The following is an 18,118-nucleotide window of genomic DNA, read 5'->3' on the forward strand; positions in this document are numbered from 1 at the left end:
AAGAACACAGTTCTTTACCATAAAGCTTATGGAATTTTTACTGACACGGTAATCTCAGGTAGGTCCTAAAATTAAAATTGCATGTGGGTAATTCAGTATTGTATACATTGTATTCCATTTGTCAAAAGTTGCTTAGGCCAAGGATGTCAAGTTGTTTTCCAACAAATTTTCCATCAAATGACAACAAATGCCAATAATGTTAATTGTATTTTATGACTTATGACAGATTGGTTATGTTTGTAAACATCACAGGGCCACGTATAGCCATACTATACTGAATGTACTGATTACACTAAAAAAAAAGTCTTTTTTTAGTGTAATCAGTACAGTCAGTATAGTATGGCTATACGTGGCCCTGTGGTAAACATGGTAAACTGAAAAATTGAAAACTATCCTCTGAAATATAATGAAAAAGAATTCCTGCTATCTTCCAACTGCACTCATGTGGACATGGGTGTAGAAGTAGTGAGCTACAGAACCTCAGTGCTGTTTCTTTGTCCATGATAGGAAAAAAGTGGAACTGGTAATTGTCATTTAGTTGATATAGCTTTTATTTTCACCTGTTTGACTGGGATTTTTAGAAGCTGGTGAGAAGCTTTCATTTTGATTAAATAGAATACCATATTTTTCAAAATTCCTAAGTACCAGGTAAGTGTATCAGAACAAGGAAAGTTTGATGAACTTTAAGTGTTCCTAGTTTTAATGGTAAGGGACAGATCATATTTATGTATTTTCAAGGATGAAATGACAAGATTGGGGGACAAAAATGATTCCCATTAACTAAAGCCAACCAGAGAGAGACCAACATGAACATAAGACGTTAGTTTTTGTTTTGAAATGGCTGAAAAAGGTGAGGCTGCACCTGCTTTACTTTCCAGACATAAACACTTGCCAGTCTGGATTAAATGTTTAGACACAACATATCTTGTAAGCATTTGCAATCAAATCCTGCTCCCTTTGTATATTTTGCAGTATTTACAGTAGTCTCATATGTAAAGCAGTAGAAATGTAGTCTGGCCTTGATTGAGTGATACATTTAGCCTTCATGAAGTAAGGGTGTGTATTATTAGAACCAATACGGTAATGTGTTTTCCTTACATCTTGACCACAAGTCCAGTGAGATCATATGCTTTTTCCCTTTCTGTAAGTTTATATATATTCCATCTAATAATGATATCTTTGGGTTTGTGGAACTAATATTGTTAAAAAGTTACTTAATGTAAATAAATTCACCACCAACATCCAGGCCAAAATTTTAACCTGCCACTGACCAGATTGTCTACATATGGCCTTATATGGAAAGCTACAATAGGGCCAGACTAACTTTCATTGTCTTACAGATGGGCCTGTGAAAATTTTGCAAAAGTGAAAAATTATGTTTTTGATTGCACAATATACTTTTTGTGTGGTCAAAAGTAACCTCATGTCAACCCTGACAACCTATTTTTTAACTACTGACTCGTCCATCTTGGCTTATTGACCAAATGGTAAACAAGAAAAGGAATTAATCTATACAAAGTTTTTATGTTTGGGACAATAGAGACGAACCTCGTGGTGTAAAACCCGTGTGGACCTGGACAAGGTTCAAGTTATCAGGGGTTCAAGATATCAGGGGAGCTTTATGCCTAATTTGGACACTTGGGTCTCTCAAATGAGTTTGAGACAACCAAGAATTTGGCACATCCAAATTTAACACAACAAGGTTCGACTGTATCTCAATTCTCAAAGTCATAAATGCAGTAGAGAAGACAGTTTTGTGGCAACTGTCTGATCTTTAATAATAATTAACATGCAAATACTCTCATTCTGAAATGAGCAACAGTGCCACATTTCTAAGTTAGATGGTTTTCATTCTTGGTTTGATCATGCCAGGAAATGATATTAATGAGTATAAACTTACAACAGGGCAGATGGAGGTCCTTAATTCATGGATTAATTTGTGTTAGCATGTCATTAATTTTGTCAACTTTTTATGACCACTCACACTAACCAGGTGAAGGTCAAGGAAATGATCAGAATGGTCACACTCAAGAAAATGGCCAGTCTCCAAGTTCAACAACTCAAACAGGACCGATTTGTAAGAAATCAAGAATGTACACTTCTTTTGAATAACAACCACATCATTTAGAACTGACTGAATAATCTAATTAATGTAACTTTTCTCTGTATGAATTGTCATATCTGTCATCAGTTCATCTAGTCATAGACCAGTAGAGCTTATTAACTTGGGCAGTGTCCGTCGTCCTTTGTGCCATCTTCAGTACCGCTGACATGTTATAATGTTTGCTAACGTGATGATAACTTGAGTAAACACAGATCCATGGTGCCCAAATACAGTCAGACCATCAAAGAGAGTTCTGTTTCGGCTGAAGTGTTTTTTGAGCAAGATTGGCATTTCTTTTCTTCTTAATGGCTCAAAAAGAAGAAACAACACTTTTTTTAAGGTGTGCTTTAACAAATTGATGTAAACCAAGTTCAAATATCAAGGTCGATATAGCAAAATCTTTATCAATATAAATGGGATCAAGGTCACTCACATGACCTCGTTATGTCTAATGCACATTTGTGGATGGTATAGATATAAATGCATTTGAACAAAAATCAGTTGGTACTCCAGACTTATTCGACTGTTCTAAAGATGACTAGGAACATGTCTTGGACTGGTCTCAGACAATAAATATTACAAATATTGATGGAACTGATTTTTAGATTACAGTCAATGTTGACATGTCAAATGTCCATGGCAAGATAGTCAAATGTCAGATAATATTGGTTAGAGTACATAACACCAGTTGAGCACCAATCCCAAAAGATTCTTGTTAGGTATCAAATAATATGAAGTAACATTATATTGATTTCATAAACCCAGCATTATTACATAACAGTGTTTAGCAATTATTATATGTTTGATTTTTCAAAGTTATGACTCCAGAAGTATCTAGTTTTTACATATAGAATTGAATCATTTTAGTTTGAGTTGAAGCATGTAATTGCTTGGCTGTTGTTGTATGCTCAAACAACTTGTTTTTAAGTGTTAAGATGTACAACTTGTATATTGCATGATTGCATGAAATCTGTTTGAACATTATATCTCTGTTTGTTTTACTACTTTAACATCTGTTATTAACATTTTTAACTGATATGATCTCTCTTGGCTCGTGGTCAGTTGACAACTCTCATAACTGGTCTCTATCCCTTTGCAATGAAAATCCCTATTTCTGTAAGTTGGTTAGAAGCAAAGGTATTTAAGTAGTATCTCATTTATCATCCAGTTGAGCAAAAAATACAGCTAAACACTCATTAAGTGTCACCATCATAGACAAACAAAAGAAAAGAGCTCGAGGCAAAGTGGTCTGTATGTGACTTGAATTGAACATTGTGATTTCCTTGTGATGGGATTATGATGTTTGACTACCTTGACATTAATACAGCATTCTGCTTGACCTCAATGGTGTGTGTCATTGTCAGTCATTGAGTGAACGAGTCGGTGACTGTTGTTTTTCCCTAGGGAATTGAACCAAAAGGCTTTGTAACCCATGAAGATCTGGGTTAAAATAGGTCTTCGGCAACCCATGCTTGCGATGTCGTAAGAGGCGACTAATGGGATCGGGTGGTCAGGCTCACTGGCTTGGTTGATACATGTCATCAAATCCCAGCTGCGTAGGTCGATGCTCATGATGTCATCACTGGATTGTCTGGTCCAGACCTGATTATTTACAGCATGCTGTCATATAGCTGGAATATTGTTAAGTGTGGTGTTAAACAACAAACTCACAAACACATGGCCAATCTGATGAATGCTGGAACTCAAATAAAAACAGAACTAGTCAATTTTTTTAACTTGCTGAGGACTCCTAACAGGTGGCTATGTGCTTGTAGTTTTGCATAAATGACTTGAGTTAGATTATTTTTTAATAGTGTTTTAATATTTGGCTTTGATATAAGTTAACCACAATGTGGGCAGTAAGCGAAAAATGACTTTGTGCGAAAGGAGACCATGGCAGCATTTTCCTTTGATCAGCTATAGAAAATGTATCCTCTTGATTAGGATATTGAACAGTTTCTCACCTAAATAATGTACTTGAATAAGAAGGAAAAGAAATTGTTATTTTTGCCGCTAAATATTCCAGTGTGTAACAGCGTCATTCAGCTGCCCATGGCTAGTAAAGGCCACTCCATTATCATCACAAATCAAGCCTTCAATTTGCAAGCAGATGCAGCAATAGATTTAAACATTGCTTGGAAATTCTATCACAATGAGAGCAGATATATTTGTCCTTGATTAAACTAAAATGTTATTAATATAACAGATATTTTACTTAAAATAATTGATTTTAACATTTTAATGACTAATTACATCCAATATGACTTGACTCAAACTTTCTCTTGATAGTAACAGATTAACAGATGTATTATAACTTTTATAAACATTTGAATTTGCCTACATGTGTGTCATGTCAAGCAAAGCTTTGCTTTTTAAGTTGGTTTTTAATAAGTAAGCTTTCGATCTCAGTGGTTTCAAAGGTTTTATGAAAGGTATTGCAATTTAGAAATAATAAGGTATTCTTTTCCATGTATCTTTTAAATCAAAAGTGTATGTGTTGGGCTTCTCCCTCTTGGAACAATAGTTTTGTTATTTTACAGTTTTAGCTTTATATAGGATAAAAGCCATGACATGTCAAAGATGGTTCCCTCGGTGCTGACACCTTCAGGAATGGTACTGAAAGCCAAGGGGGATAATCAGGGTGAATTTGGGATTCAAACCACAACCAGAAGATCCTGGTAGCTAGGGGAGACAACTTTTCACAGAGAAGTAGACCAGTGTAGGGAAATTCACCAATCGGACAACACCCCACACAGACAACACCCCACACAGACAATTCCCCACACAGACAACACTCCACATAGACAATACCCCACACAGACAACACTCCACATAGACAACACCCCACACAGACAACACTCCACATAGACAATTCCCCACACAGACAACACTCCACATAGACAATACCCCACACAGACAACACCCCACACAGACAACACTCCACATAGACAACACCCCACACAGACAACACTCCACATAGACAACACCCCACACAGACAACACCCCACACAGACAACACCCCACACAGACAACACTCCACATAGACAATACCCCACACAGACAACACCCCACACAGACAACACCCCACACAGACAACACCCCACATAGACAATTCCCCACACAGACAACACTCCACATAGACAATACCCCACACAGACAACACCCCACACAGACAACACCCCACACAGACAACACTCCACATAGACAATTCCCCACACAGACAACACCCCACACAGACAACACCCCACACAGACAACACTCCACATAGACAATACCCCACACAGACAACACTCCACATAGACAACACCCCACACAGACAACACTCCACACAGACAACACCCCACACAGACAACACTCCACATAGACAATACCCCACACAGACAACACTCCACACAGACAACACTCCACATAGACAATACCCCACACAGACAATTACCCACACAGACAATTACCCACACAGACAACACCCCACACAGACAACACCCCACACAGACAACACCCCACACAGACAACACCCCACACAGACAACACCCCACACAGACAACACCCCACACAGACAATACCCCACACAGACAACACCCCACACAGACAACACCCCACATAGACAACACCCCACACAGACAATACTCCACATAGACAATACCCCACACAGACAACACCCTACATAGACAACACCCCACATAGACAACACCCCACACAGACAACACCCCACACAGACAACACTCCACACAGACAACACTCCACATAGACAATACCCCACACAGACAATTACCCACACAGACAACACCCCACACAGACAACACCCCACACAGACAACACCCCATACAGACAACACCCCACACAGACAACTCCCCACACAGACAACACTCCACACAGACAACACCCCACACAGACAACACTCCACACAGACAACACCCCACACAGACAACACCCCACACAGACAATTCCCCACACAGACAACACCCCACACAGACAACACTCCACATAGACAATTCCCCACACAGACAACACCCCACACAGACAACACCCCACACAGACAACACTCCACATAGACAATTCCCCACACAGACAACACCCCACACAGACAACACCCCACACAGACAACACTCCACATAGACAATTCCCCACACAGACAACACCCCACACAGACAACACTCCACATAGACAATACCCCACACAGACAATACCCTACACAGACAACACTCCACATAGACAATACCCCACACAGACAATACCCCACACAGACAACACCCCACACAGACAACACCCCACACAGACAACACTCCACATAGACAACACCCCACACAGACAATTCCCCACACAGACAACACCCCACACAGACAATACTCCACATAGACAATACCCCACACAGACAATACTCCACAGACAACACCCCACACAGACAACACTCCACATAGACAATACCCCACACAGACAACACTCCACACAGACAACACCCCACACAGACAACACCCCACACAGACAATACTCCACATAGACAATACCCCACACAGACAACACCCCACACAGACAATTCCCCACACAGACAACACTCCACATAGACAATACCCCACATAGACAACACCCCACACAGACAACACGCCACACAGACAACACTCCACATAGACAATACCCCACACAGACAACACCCCACACAGACAACACCCCACACAGACAACACCCCACACAGACAACACTCCACATAGACAATACCCCACACAGACAATTCCCCACACAGACAACACCCCACACAGACAATACTCCACATAGACAATACCCCACACAGACAATACTCCACATAGACAATACCCCACACAGACAACACCCCACACAGACAATTCCCCACACAGACAACACTCCACATAGACAATACCCCACACAGACAACACCCCACATAGACAATTCCCCACACAGACAATACTCCACACAGACAATACCCCACACAGACAATTACCCACACAGACAACACCCCACACAGACAATACCCCACACAGACAATTCACTACTCGGACAACACCCTACACAGACAACACCCCACACAGACAACACCCCACACAGACAACACTCCACACAGACAACACCCCACACAGACAACACCCCACACAGACAACACTCCACACAGACAACACTCCACACAGACAACACCCCACACAGACAACACCCCACACAGACAACTCCCCACACAGACAACACCCCACACAGACAATTCCCCACACAGACAATACTCCACACAGACAATACCCCACACAGACAACACCCCACACAGACAACACCCCACACAGACAACACCCCACACAGACAACACCCCACATAGACAACACCCCACACAGACAACACCCCACATAGACAACACCCCACACAGACAACACTCCACATAGACAATACCCCACACAGACAACACCCCACATAGACAACACCCCACACAGACAACACTCCACATAGACAATACCCCACACAGACAATTCACTACTCGGACAACACCCCACACAGACAACTCCCCACACAGACAACACCCTACACAGACAACACCCTACACAGACAACACCCCACATGGATTTTTCCCACATATTAACAGATACATTTAAATAATGATAAACAAGTGACCATATGATAATATTTTATTTTCAATGTCTTCATTGATTTCTGCATATGTTCATCAACAGTAAGCAAATATATAAGTCCATTGATAAGGGTAACAGAAAGAGAGGTTTTATTTACGATAATAATCAGTCACAACTCACTTCCTCTCCTACTCTCCCAATCACTACTTATCATTTCCATACCTGTGCAGATCTGGGGTAGAATAGGCCTTCAGCAACCCATGCTTGCCATAAAAAGCGACTATGCTTGTCGTAAAAGGCGACTAACGGGATCGGGTGGTCAGGCTCTCTGACTTGGTTGATGCATGTCATTGTATCCCATTTGCATGGATCAATGCTCATGATGTCAATCACTTGATTGTCTGGTCTTGATTATTTTCATCATAAAAGCAAGTTTCTGTTGGGTGTTGGGAATTGTCTCTTTACTGGTGGGGAATTGTCTGTGTGGGGAATCGTTCCTTCATTGGTCAGGAATTGTCTGTGCGATGAATTACCCAGGCCCTGAAATAGACAACTGAACCACCTGTACCCACTTATTATGAAGACATTTACACAATCAGGAGCTGATTCAGCTGTTAGAACCACATTATGATGTTAAATTTGAATGATAGATCCAGAACTTATATCAATGTGAATATATTGGTAAGCATATTCCTTTGACCAACAGTGAAATAGACGTGTAATTGCTTGATATTGACAGGTGAGATGTTTGATTCCGACCTCCCTCCCTCCAGGATTGTGCATCATGCTTGATACATGTGCTGACGTTGGCTTGCTTTGACATGTGTTCTGTGTTACATGTACATGATACATATGTTTTGCTTAATTTATTGTCAATGGTTTTTTCCATGAAGATGTGATTTTTTTCATTTTTGATTTCATCTTTCCAGTCAAAAAGTACTACCATGTATTTATTTTTCAGGCTAAATTGCAGTTGGGGATTAAGTCATTTGACACTGTGACATCCCTGACATATTGTTGATATATGCTACTCATCTTTTGACAGGGATAATCAGATATATATTTTATTTTTGACATATTATGAGCGTCAGTTTCATGTATCATGGGAAAATAATTACATTCCTGTCAAAACTTGAGTAGTATAATTCCCTACACGTGACTGTCAAAAAACCTGTTTTAAAAACCTATCTGATGTTTGTGTTCTGTTCAAATAAACAATTATTAAATATATCTAAAAACCAAAAGTATTTCAGTATAGTTTCCAAAGTCTTTTTGACAACCATTTTTATACTGATTACATCATGAAATCTGTACTGTTAAATACATTTAATATAATGACAAATATTTCTGATCATATGAGTATTTTTTTAAAAACTTTTTTTCATGCTTACTTTTTATTTTCAACCAAATGTAATATATGGATGAGTCACTTTGTGTGGATGTTAGAACATTATTGTACATGTTGCAGCACTGCCGCTGTTGAAGATCACGGTGGACAACATCGAGGAATCAAGTGAACCCAACTCCCCGGACTACGACTGCACCGACACCCTGGACACCGTGAACGAGTCGACACCGTCACCCATCGGCAAAGTCATGGGGCTGTTTCCAGAGGCCGCTTTGGATGGGTGAGGATTGGGGTGTAATGATTGATCCAACTGGCATGGTCATGTGTTTGTCTGTCATCATCACATCCACTATGTCACCCATCATTTATGGTAGTAGAGGTGTTGCTTATCAGTCTTATGGCATTTCATAACATCATTCAAAACTGTCGACGACAAGGTGTGACATTCCTGTCAACTACTGAACTCTTAATGATAGTGAGATAATGGATGTGATGGTGTTGATGGGTCAGGTAGTGTTGATGGGTGAGATAGTGGATGAGGTGGTGTTGATGGGTGAGATAGTGGATGAGGTGGTGTTGATGGGTGAGATAGTGGATGAGGTAGTGTTGATGGGTGAGATAGTGGATGTTGTGATGTTGATGGGGGAGATAGTGGATGTGGTGGTGTTGATGGGTGAGATAGTGGATGAGGTGGTGTTGATGGGTGAGATAGTGGATGTGGTGGTGTTGATGGGTGAGATAGTGGATGTGGTGGTGTTGATGGGTGAGATAGTGGATGAAGTAGTGTTGATGGGTGAGATAGTGGATGTGGTGATGTTGATGGGTGAGATAGTGGATGTGGTGGTGTTGATGGGTGAGATAGTGGATGTTGTGATGTTGATGGGTGAGATAGTGGATGTGGTGGTGTTGATGGGTGAGATAGTGGATGTGGTGGTGTTGATGGGTGAGATAGTGGATGTTGTGATGTTGATGGGTGAGATAGTGGATGTTGTGATGTTGATGGGTGAGATAGTGGATGTGGTGGTGTTGATGGGTGAGATAGTGGATGTGGTGGTGTTGATGGGTGAGATAGTGGATGTGGTGATGTTGATGGGTGAGATAGTGGATGTGGTGATGTTGATGGGTGAGATAATGGATGTGGTGGTGTTGATGGGTGAGATAGTGGATGTGGTGATGTTGATGGGTGAGATGGAATGAGAATGAGGAATGGTTCCAATTTCATTCAAAATATTATTCTGATAAAACAAAAATCAGGTATCTGAAGTGAGCTTGCCATAGATGCAAGGATGTCCTTCACCCTGTCTCTTGTCTGTGCAGGTACATGACTGGCTCCCCTCCCAGCACACTGTATGTGGGGACCCGGAGAACCAAGTGCCATCTTCACCAGGACCCAAGGCCCTACTGCTGTCTGGAGTGGGGGCAGGTACTGCAGCATAATCTTGTGTGGGAGTGAGGGTCTCGGTTATTTCATGGGTAACTTCTGTGTTTGATTCCCCAAACAGGTATAACTTGAGACCCTCATTCATGGTACCCTCATTTGTCAAAGTCTTATAAAGTTCCCTTCTTGTTTATAACACCAAAGGGGCGGTGGGGTAGCCTAGTGGTTAAAGCGTTTGCTCATCACACCAAAGGCCACGGTTCAATTCCCTAAATGGGTACAATGTGTGAACCCATTTCTGGTGCCACCAGCCGTAATATTGCTGGAATATTGCTAAAGGTGACGTAAAACCATACTCACTCAAATATTACACCTTATATTTGACATAAAAGTGCCTGTCTTAATTTCGATTAACTGTTAATCACCACTGGTAAAGTGTGCAGGTTACAAGACCCGTGAAGATCTTTAGAATAGGTCTTCAGCAACCCATGCTTGCCTAAAGGCGACTGTCCTTGTTGTGAGAGGTGACTTATGTAGACTTCTCCAAGTGTGTCTGTGTGTATGGAGGGATTGGGGAAGGTGTTGATGTATACATTGGCTCATTTTATGGGCAGCCATACTTCAAGAGCTTGGTTCATTTGTCAGGTGAGAAGACATCACAGGTACGGGGAATCCCCTCCAATAGTGTGTCCTACATGAGTAATTGTTGTTGTGTGTTGTGACAGAACTGCGACCACTGTCAGACCAAGACAGCCAAAGATGACCACTGGAAGGGCCAGATCATCATCCTGGCTGCTGAGTATGCCAGTACCGGGATCTACAACTTCATCGTGCCGCTACGGACCAGCTTCCACAGTCTCGGTTCTCTCAGTCCCATAGTTCTGCTGCTGGAACAAGAGTATGTTACACACAGCTGATGCTGGTAACTTGTCTCAAAGTCTGAAGGGACTCAAGCAATCAGTCTGTCCCTGTTAAAGAATGAAAGAACAATAGGGTGGAAAAGATGGCCGAACTGGTCAGTAAATGTGGCAAGCTCTTTTCTATGACCATAAGGAATGGAGACCATGTAGATATGATCTTGCTAATGTGACGTCACACCCTGTGTCAGTTCATGGGCGGATCCAGACGGGGGGGTGGGGGTTTTCCATTGGGTTCGGACCCGCTTTTTAAAACCAAATGCATGTAGTAGGCAGTAAAGTTAACTGAGAGAGGATTTTGATATTTTAAATTGGACCCATCCTTTTTAAAAATGCTGGATCCGCCTTGTAGTTGAAACTCAAATTGGCAATCCCTGTTTTGGCTGCTCAGTGCCAGATTGCCGTTATTGCTGTGATGTTACTGATTACTGCTATAGTATGTATATTGCTTCTGACCACTGGGGTATTTTCTGCTCATGACTCTGTTGGTTCACTAGGTTTTGGTTTTTTTTCCAGACCAGATACAATGTTCTTGGAGACTATTGCTGCATTCCCTCTTGTCTACTGGTTACAAGGAAAAATCTCCAGGTATCATTGTTTATCTGCCTTTTTAAACTAAATTCAAAAGAGAAAAGAATAAGACTTCCAGTACTTGTGTGGATTGAACAGTTTTCTCTCACCAAAGTTAAATCATTTTGTTGTTTTGTCATCACGCTACAACCTCTCTCTTCCCCAGCATTGATGACCTTCTCCGTGCTGGCATCAACCACGCGTCTCATGTCGTCATCTCCAATAAAGAGTCGGACATTGACGCCAGTGAGGAGACTCTTGCTGATGCAGAAACAGTTGTGACAGTCCAGAAGATATCCAGGTAATTCTGATCCATCACATCCCTCTCTTCCAGGAATGCTTTGCCTGCACTGAAAGTCTTGCTGCAGGTATGCCTGCAAAGATGAAGTGCCAAATCTTAGCAGTGACCTGAAGAGTCAGTCAGTCGGGTTTGGTTTGCGTTTTCTGCTGCTTTTAGCTTCATTCCAGCAATATCATGGTCGGGGACACCCAAAATGGGCTTCAGATATTGTACCCATCTGGGGAATCAAACCCAAGTCTTAGATCTGATGAGCAAATGCACTAACCACTGGGCTACCCCATCTCCCCTGATATGTGGGATCGTAGTCTGAGAGAAGGGATGTATATTTTGATTATGGCTGTGTATTTATTGTCCATGTGTGGTAGTTCAAGAATAAGGTGGATTTTGGTTCATTTCAGATTGTTCCCCAACACCAATGTGATCACGGAGCTGAACGATGCATCCAACATGCGCTTCATGCAATTCCAGGCCCACGATGTGTACTCCCAGGAGATATCCAAGCTGGAAAAGGTAAGATCTTCAGCAATCATTCAAGAGTTGGTTTACTATTATTTTTATCTACCTGTTAATTCTAACTATGAATAAGGGTATATTTTAGTAGTAGCCTGACCACCTGTTCCCATAAGTCGCCTTTTACAACAAGTATTGTCGCCTTTTACGGCAAGCATGGGTTTCTGAAGACCTATTCTACCCCGGATCTTCACGGGTTGATTTTTTTTGTAGCTGACTGAACACACATTCATGAATTCGTGGAAAACAATACTTTTTTATGGACAATTTATTTCAATTGCCAGTACATTTTATACCATATCTAACAAACCTAATGAAAAGTCTACTTAAAAGAACATCTGATATAATCTTGGTTGAAACATATATCTGACATGCATACTGTGATCAAACAAGATATACCGTATTCGACGTAATAAGCGCCCCGCTCTAATCAGCACCCACAGCTTTATTTGCTAATATATTGGCTAGTGAACAATCCCAGTTAGCACCCTTTCTGATTGATCAATGTACACAAGACTTATTTATTCGTGTATGATACGCACTTGTTTGTTATATGCACCCTTAATTATGGGCAATTAAATTCTCGAAAATATATCTATCGTGTATAATACACACAGATTCTTCTTTTATATCATTTCAAGCTGTCAGCATAAACCACAAAATTTACAACCTCGTTGTTAATCTCACCAAAATTATATTCTAATAAGAGCCCCTTATAACTAATTTTGAGAGCGGCCAGGGCGCTTATAACGTCGAATGCGGTATATATATATTCTAAACCAGGACAGAAAAATGGCAAATCAGTTATTTAATGTCATTTTATGTTTATTGGATTTCAATTTTCATAGATATTGCCCAGAAGATGGGCAGGATTTAATGAAGTTTCCACCCTCCCTAGGGAAGCCACAATAATTAGTACCATTCACAACATAAGATACCTCCTTCATCTTCGTCTATGGCCAGTGTGAAGATATATCGAATTAACATTGGCAAAACTGTTTTGTATTTGAGACCTCTTGAGACCTTTTCTTTCTGTTCAGTGAAGATACTGCTATTGCACACACATTTCTAAGCAAAGTATTTACGTTCTGTGTGACAATTGAAGATGGTTTAATTATTGCAATGTTTATCATGTTAAAATGACATGTTTTCCCCAGAAACTGAAGGAGAGGACAAGCTCCAACCTGCCCCATCTGTTCCGACTCCCGTTCGCTGCAGGCCAGGTGTTTAGTGCTGGGATGCTGGACCGGCTCCTGTACCAGGTACAGTTGCACCCCCCTCAAAGTGGTTGCCACATCTCCAGCATTGTCATGTGTCATGTCAGCCATATATCTATCTGGTTTACTTCTGAAAAGACATTGGAATATGAAAAAGAGACTTCATACATTCTAACATGATAGCCATGGATGACTATTAAGAAACATGTTGACTTGCCTTTGCTTGACAGTTAACAAATATATGGACTTGCCTTCCTTTGAAATTGAAGTGCAGTTACTCGCTACAACGCTACCTTCGGGGTCGAAATAATTGATGAATTTATAATTGATGTATCTATCTACAGTAGAACACGGATATAACGAACAAGGATAGAGTGAACAAACGGATACAACGAACTGTTAAGAAATCTTTGATTTATCTCCTATATATTATCATATTAGATTTATGTACATAATAAACTCTCTAAAGCGAACTAACGTAAATAGCGAACTGATATCTGATCACCGACAAGCCAATATACCACTAATTAGTGACGTATATAGCAAACTGAGAAATCTTACTCAGTGTTCGCAATCGGAAAGTCCCTACGGTGACTGGTCAAATTGTTTCATAAGTAAAAATATCCGGCAATAGCAATCACCTGTACCAAAGTGCTATGCTTATGGTTCATATAATTTTAAATATATATAGTGAAAGCTGTAACTAACATAACACGATATTGGAATATATTATTCTGATAGAATAATAATTTCAGATACAATTTCTTCTGACCATTGCATCAAAATGTTTTGAAGTTGTATCATTGGGTACTTTTAAACTAAATCACCGGTAGAAGAGGGAGGAAACGTGTATAACAAACAATGTATATAACGAACTGATTTCCCGGTCCCTTTTAGTTTGTTATATCCATGATCTACTGTACATCTATCCAGCCTCTAACCATAAACATAACTGTAAGATTCTGATCCAAGGTCAGATTCACATTCAGGGTGAATACTCAGATCGGTGGCTTATTTCCTTTATATGGTAGATCTTTCGATGGCATGTCCACATTTGGAATGATTCATGAATTAGTATAATTTCCTCAGCAACTCCTTGAAAATTATTTGCCTTCATGTCACAGAAATTACAAAAAGTGAACTTTCACATTACGATTACTTCTCTTCTTAGAAGCTTCAGTCTATCCTTTTCCTCCAAGGAGTACCGGTAGGGGAATAAGATTCCCTATCTCTCAGCCAGACAGCTTGCTGAGTGCCAGAAAATTCTACTAGCAGACAGCCATCTGGGCAAGCTCCTTACAATGACACTTTGCTCCCTGCAGTCTGTAATAAAGGTGGCACACAATGTGATAGAGCTAACATCTTGGAAGTTATGGGGAAGTTATGGGGATACAGGTGCTAATCAATGAGGCTGAAGTCAGTGGATCACAAAAGAATTCTAAATCTGATTATATGTCTCATGTGGTATGTGTAGGCCTTTCTAAGCTTCCTATTCATCTTAAATTTAAAATCAGATTCCAGGGTATTCTTATATAAGTTTGCTTTCAAGAATAAATGTTTTTGGATCATGAGGAAGACAAGAGGAAAGCATCAATATAATGCTCCAATGTTCATCTTCCAGGGTATTCTAATATAAGTTTGCTTTCAAGAATAAATGTTTTTGGATCATGAGGAAGACAAGAGGAAAGCATCAATATAATGCTCCAATGTTCGTGTTTTTCTTTTCCTCAGAGACCACTTCCGGAGAGTGGAAGGTCTGAGGTTCGATCCCCGGCCGCGTCATACCAAAAGACATTAAAAGATGGTACTTGTTGTTACCCTGTCTGGCGCTCGGCATTAAGGGGCTAAAACAAGGACTGGTCGGCTCAGAGTCAGTATTTTGTGTCTGAGTGGGGTATTCATGAAAAACTGCGGCATGGTTTCTCAGTGAGCTAGCACTATAAATCGGCATCAGTCCGGACTAGTACAAGCATCCACACACACACACACATGCATGCACGTCGCTATATAAGAGCAATAATCTTGGACGCGACGTTAAACCCAATTTCATCCCACCATCACCTCTTTCCCGCAGACATTTGTGAAAGGGTACCTGATCAGCTTTGTCCGCCTACTGCTGGGAATCGACGCTCAACACAACTCCGGCCATCTGTCTAGCGTAAGTATGCAGCGTATGCCACCACCATGACATCAATAAGGATAGAGATTCCCTAACACCCAAAAACACATCACAGGACTTTCTTTCTCCTATCAAATAATATTTTTTATTTAGAAGTCATCAAATATCAAAAGTTATTGTCTGAGAAGTAAGTATTGAATTCTTTAGGTATTATGAACTGATTAGGAAAGATCAATTTGAAATTTATTTTTTTTTGTCAATATGTCAAGATGCTATTGTCAAAATTCCTCGAAAGTTGTCATAGTGGGTTTGATCAGAGGATTATTACCTTTGAATAGTTCTTTAAATGAAATATCTAACAAGAATCCAAACCAAACATAGCTGCAACAGCATTTTGATATAATGTTTTCTTACTTCATCGGTAAAACGAGATAAAAAAATTGTGTGCCCTTAATCATGTCAATATTTAATGTCACAAAGATGAAAAAGTTACATGATAATCCTTATTTTCTTGTGTATAATACTTACTTTTTACAGAAAACAGCATATGATATATCATTGCCTGGTACATCCTATCAAAAATGTATTTGATTCACTGTTGTTTTAACTATGTTTGTTTACTTCTGCCCATGGCGAATTACGACGAATATGGTATGTATTATTGAAATTATTTTTCAAAGCTGCCAAAATGAGTTAGTTAGCTTTACCAACCAAGTCTGAGAAATCTAGATCTAATATATGTAGTGATATCTGCTGATTCTAGCATATCAAGCTTTAGTTAGATCTTATAATTTAATGATTTATTAAACAATGGGTTAGTTAACGTTGATCTCACCTAATAATTAGCATGATTAGCAGGAAGATATATGCTAATTCATAATAACTATTTTTGCCAGGCCTCAGTAAATTTGATTTGGCCTTACCCTTATGATTTAAATATCAAGATATTCATAGGTGGGTTTTAGGTATCAGATCCAATAGGTGGACAAGACTGATGAAAGTAGGTTCATGTGTTTGTTTTTATGTTTTTCTCAATTTATGTTTTTTTTTAAAACTAAAAAACGGTTTCAGTGGCTTGCAATTTCCTAGAGTGGTTAGGTGTATATTGACAATCATACTTTTAAAATTTGACAATGACTAGTAAAATTAGAATAATATCTGCTAACTGTAGAGGGCTATCAAATAAAAATAAACGCAAAGAAGTATTGAATATTTATCGAAAAAATAAATTTGACATAATAAGCCTTCAAGATATTCATATCTCTGAGGAGAACGAAACAATTGTGAGAAATGAATGGGGCCTGCAAAGTATTATCGCTCCTTTAAGATCTAATGCTAGAGGGGTAGCCATTCTTTTTAACAATAACTGTGAAATCGATATACATTCATATAAAAAGGATAAAAATGGAAATTTCATAATTGTTTCACTAAATATTGATGGAATTGATATGGTAATTGCTAATATTTATGGCCCTAATAATGATGATCCAAATTTTTATAAACAATTATTTACAGATATGCTAGAATTTGAAAATGAATCTTGGGTTATATGTGGTGATTGGAATTTGGTAATAGATCCAAACATAGATCTTGAAAATTATAAACATATCAACAACCCTAAAGTGCGAAATTTTATTATAGAAAATATGGAGAGATATAATCTTCATGATATTTGGAGAGAACTGAACCCTACTTTTAATAAATATACCTGGTGAAAAAGAACCCTTGACAACAAGGTAGACTAGACTTCTTTTTAATATCAGAAAATGTAAGTAATATTACACTAGATGCAAATATATCAGCAGGCTACAAATCGGATCATTCAGTCATCTCTTTAACCTTATCCACATCTGTAAACAAAGAAAAAGGGAAGGGTTACTGGAAATTCAGTTCCTCTTTGTTATAGAATAAGGAATTTTGTGATATGGTTAAAAAAAACACTTGAAGAAGTTAAACTTGAATATGCCTGTAATGTTCAGGATAATGTTCCAGTGGAGCTTTTAAAATTAAAATACCCAGCAACAATTGTATTCGAAACATTTTGATGAAAGTTAGAGGGAACTCAATTTCAATATCAACTTATTTAAAGAGAA

The 18,118-nt window shown here is 39.5% G+C and overlaps 1 protein-coding gene and 1 long non-coding RNA gene across 3 annotated transcripts in view; one reads left to right on the forward strand and one right to left on the reverse strand.

Moving 5' to 3' along the window:
• LOC139473568 (uncharacterized) overlaps nt 1-18,118 on the reverse strand; it is a 481,685-nt gene that overhangs the window by 396,564 nt on the left and 67,003 nt on the right. The window lies entirely within an intron of this gene.
• The window catches only part of LOC139473534 (potassium channel subfamily T member 2-like), a 96,828-nt gene that overhangs the window by 65,450 nt on the left and 13,260 nt on the right, over nt 1-18,118 (forward strand). The window contains exons 19-27 of the mRNA XM_071256157.1: nt 1,994-2,077; nt 9,134-9,293; nt 10,331-10,436; nt 11,117-11,289; nt 11,825-11,896; nt 12,045-12,179; nt 12,578-12,689; nt 13,847-13,951; nt 15,981-16,064. Of these exons, the coding sequence (XP_071112258.1) occupies nt 1,994-2,077; nt 9,134-9,293; nt 10,331-10,436; nt 11,117-11,289; nt 11,825-11,896; nt 12,045-12,179; nt 12,578-12,689; nt 13,847-13,951; nt 15,981-16,064 (1,031 nt within the window). The remainder of the gene's footprint in view (nt 1-1,993; nt 2,078-9,133; nt 9,294-10,330; nt 10,437-11,116; nt 11,290-11,824; nt 11,897-12,044; nt 12,180-12,577; nt 12,690-13,846; nt 13,952-15,980; nt 16,065-18,118) is intronic.

This window comes from Haliotis cracherodii, unplaced genomic scaffold (assembly GCF_022045235.1).
Source record: "Haliotis cracherodii isolate W230 unplaced genomic scaffold, xgHalCrac1.p SCAF_1, whole genome shotgun sequence".
Classification (NCBI taxonomy): domain Eukaryota; kingdom Metazoa; phylum Mollusca; class Gastropoda; order Lepetellida; family Haliotidae; genus Haliotis; species Haliotis cracherodii.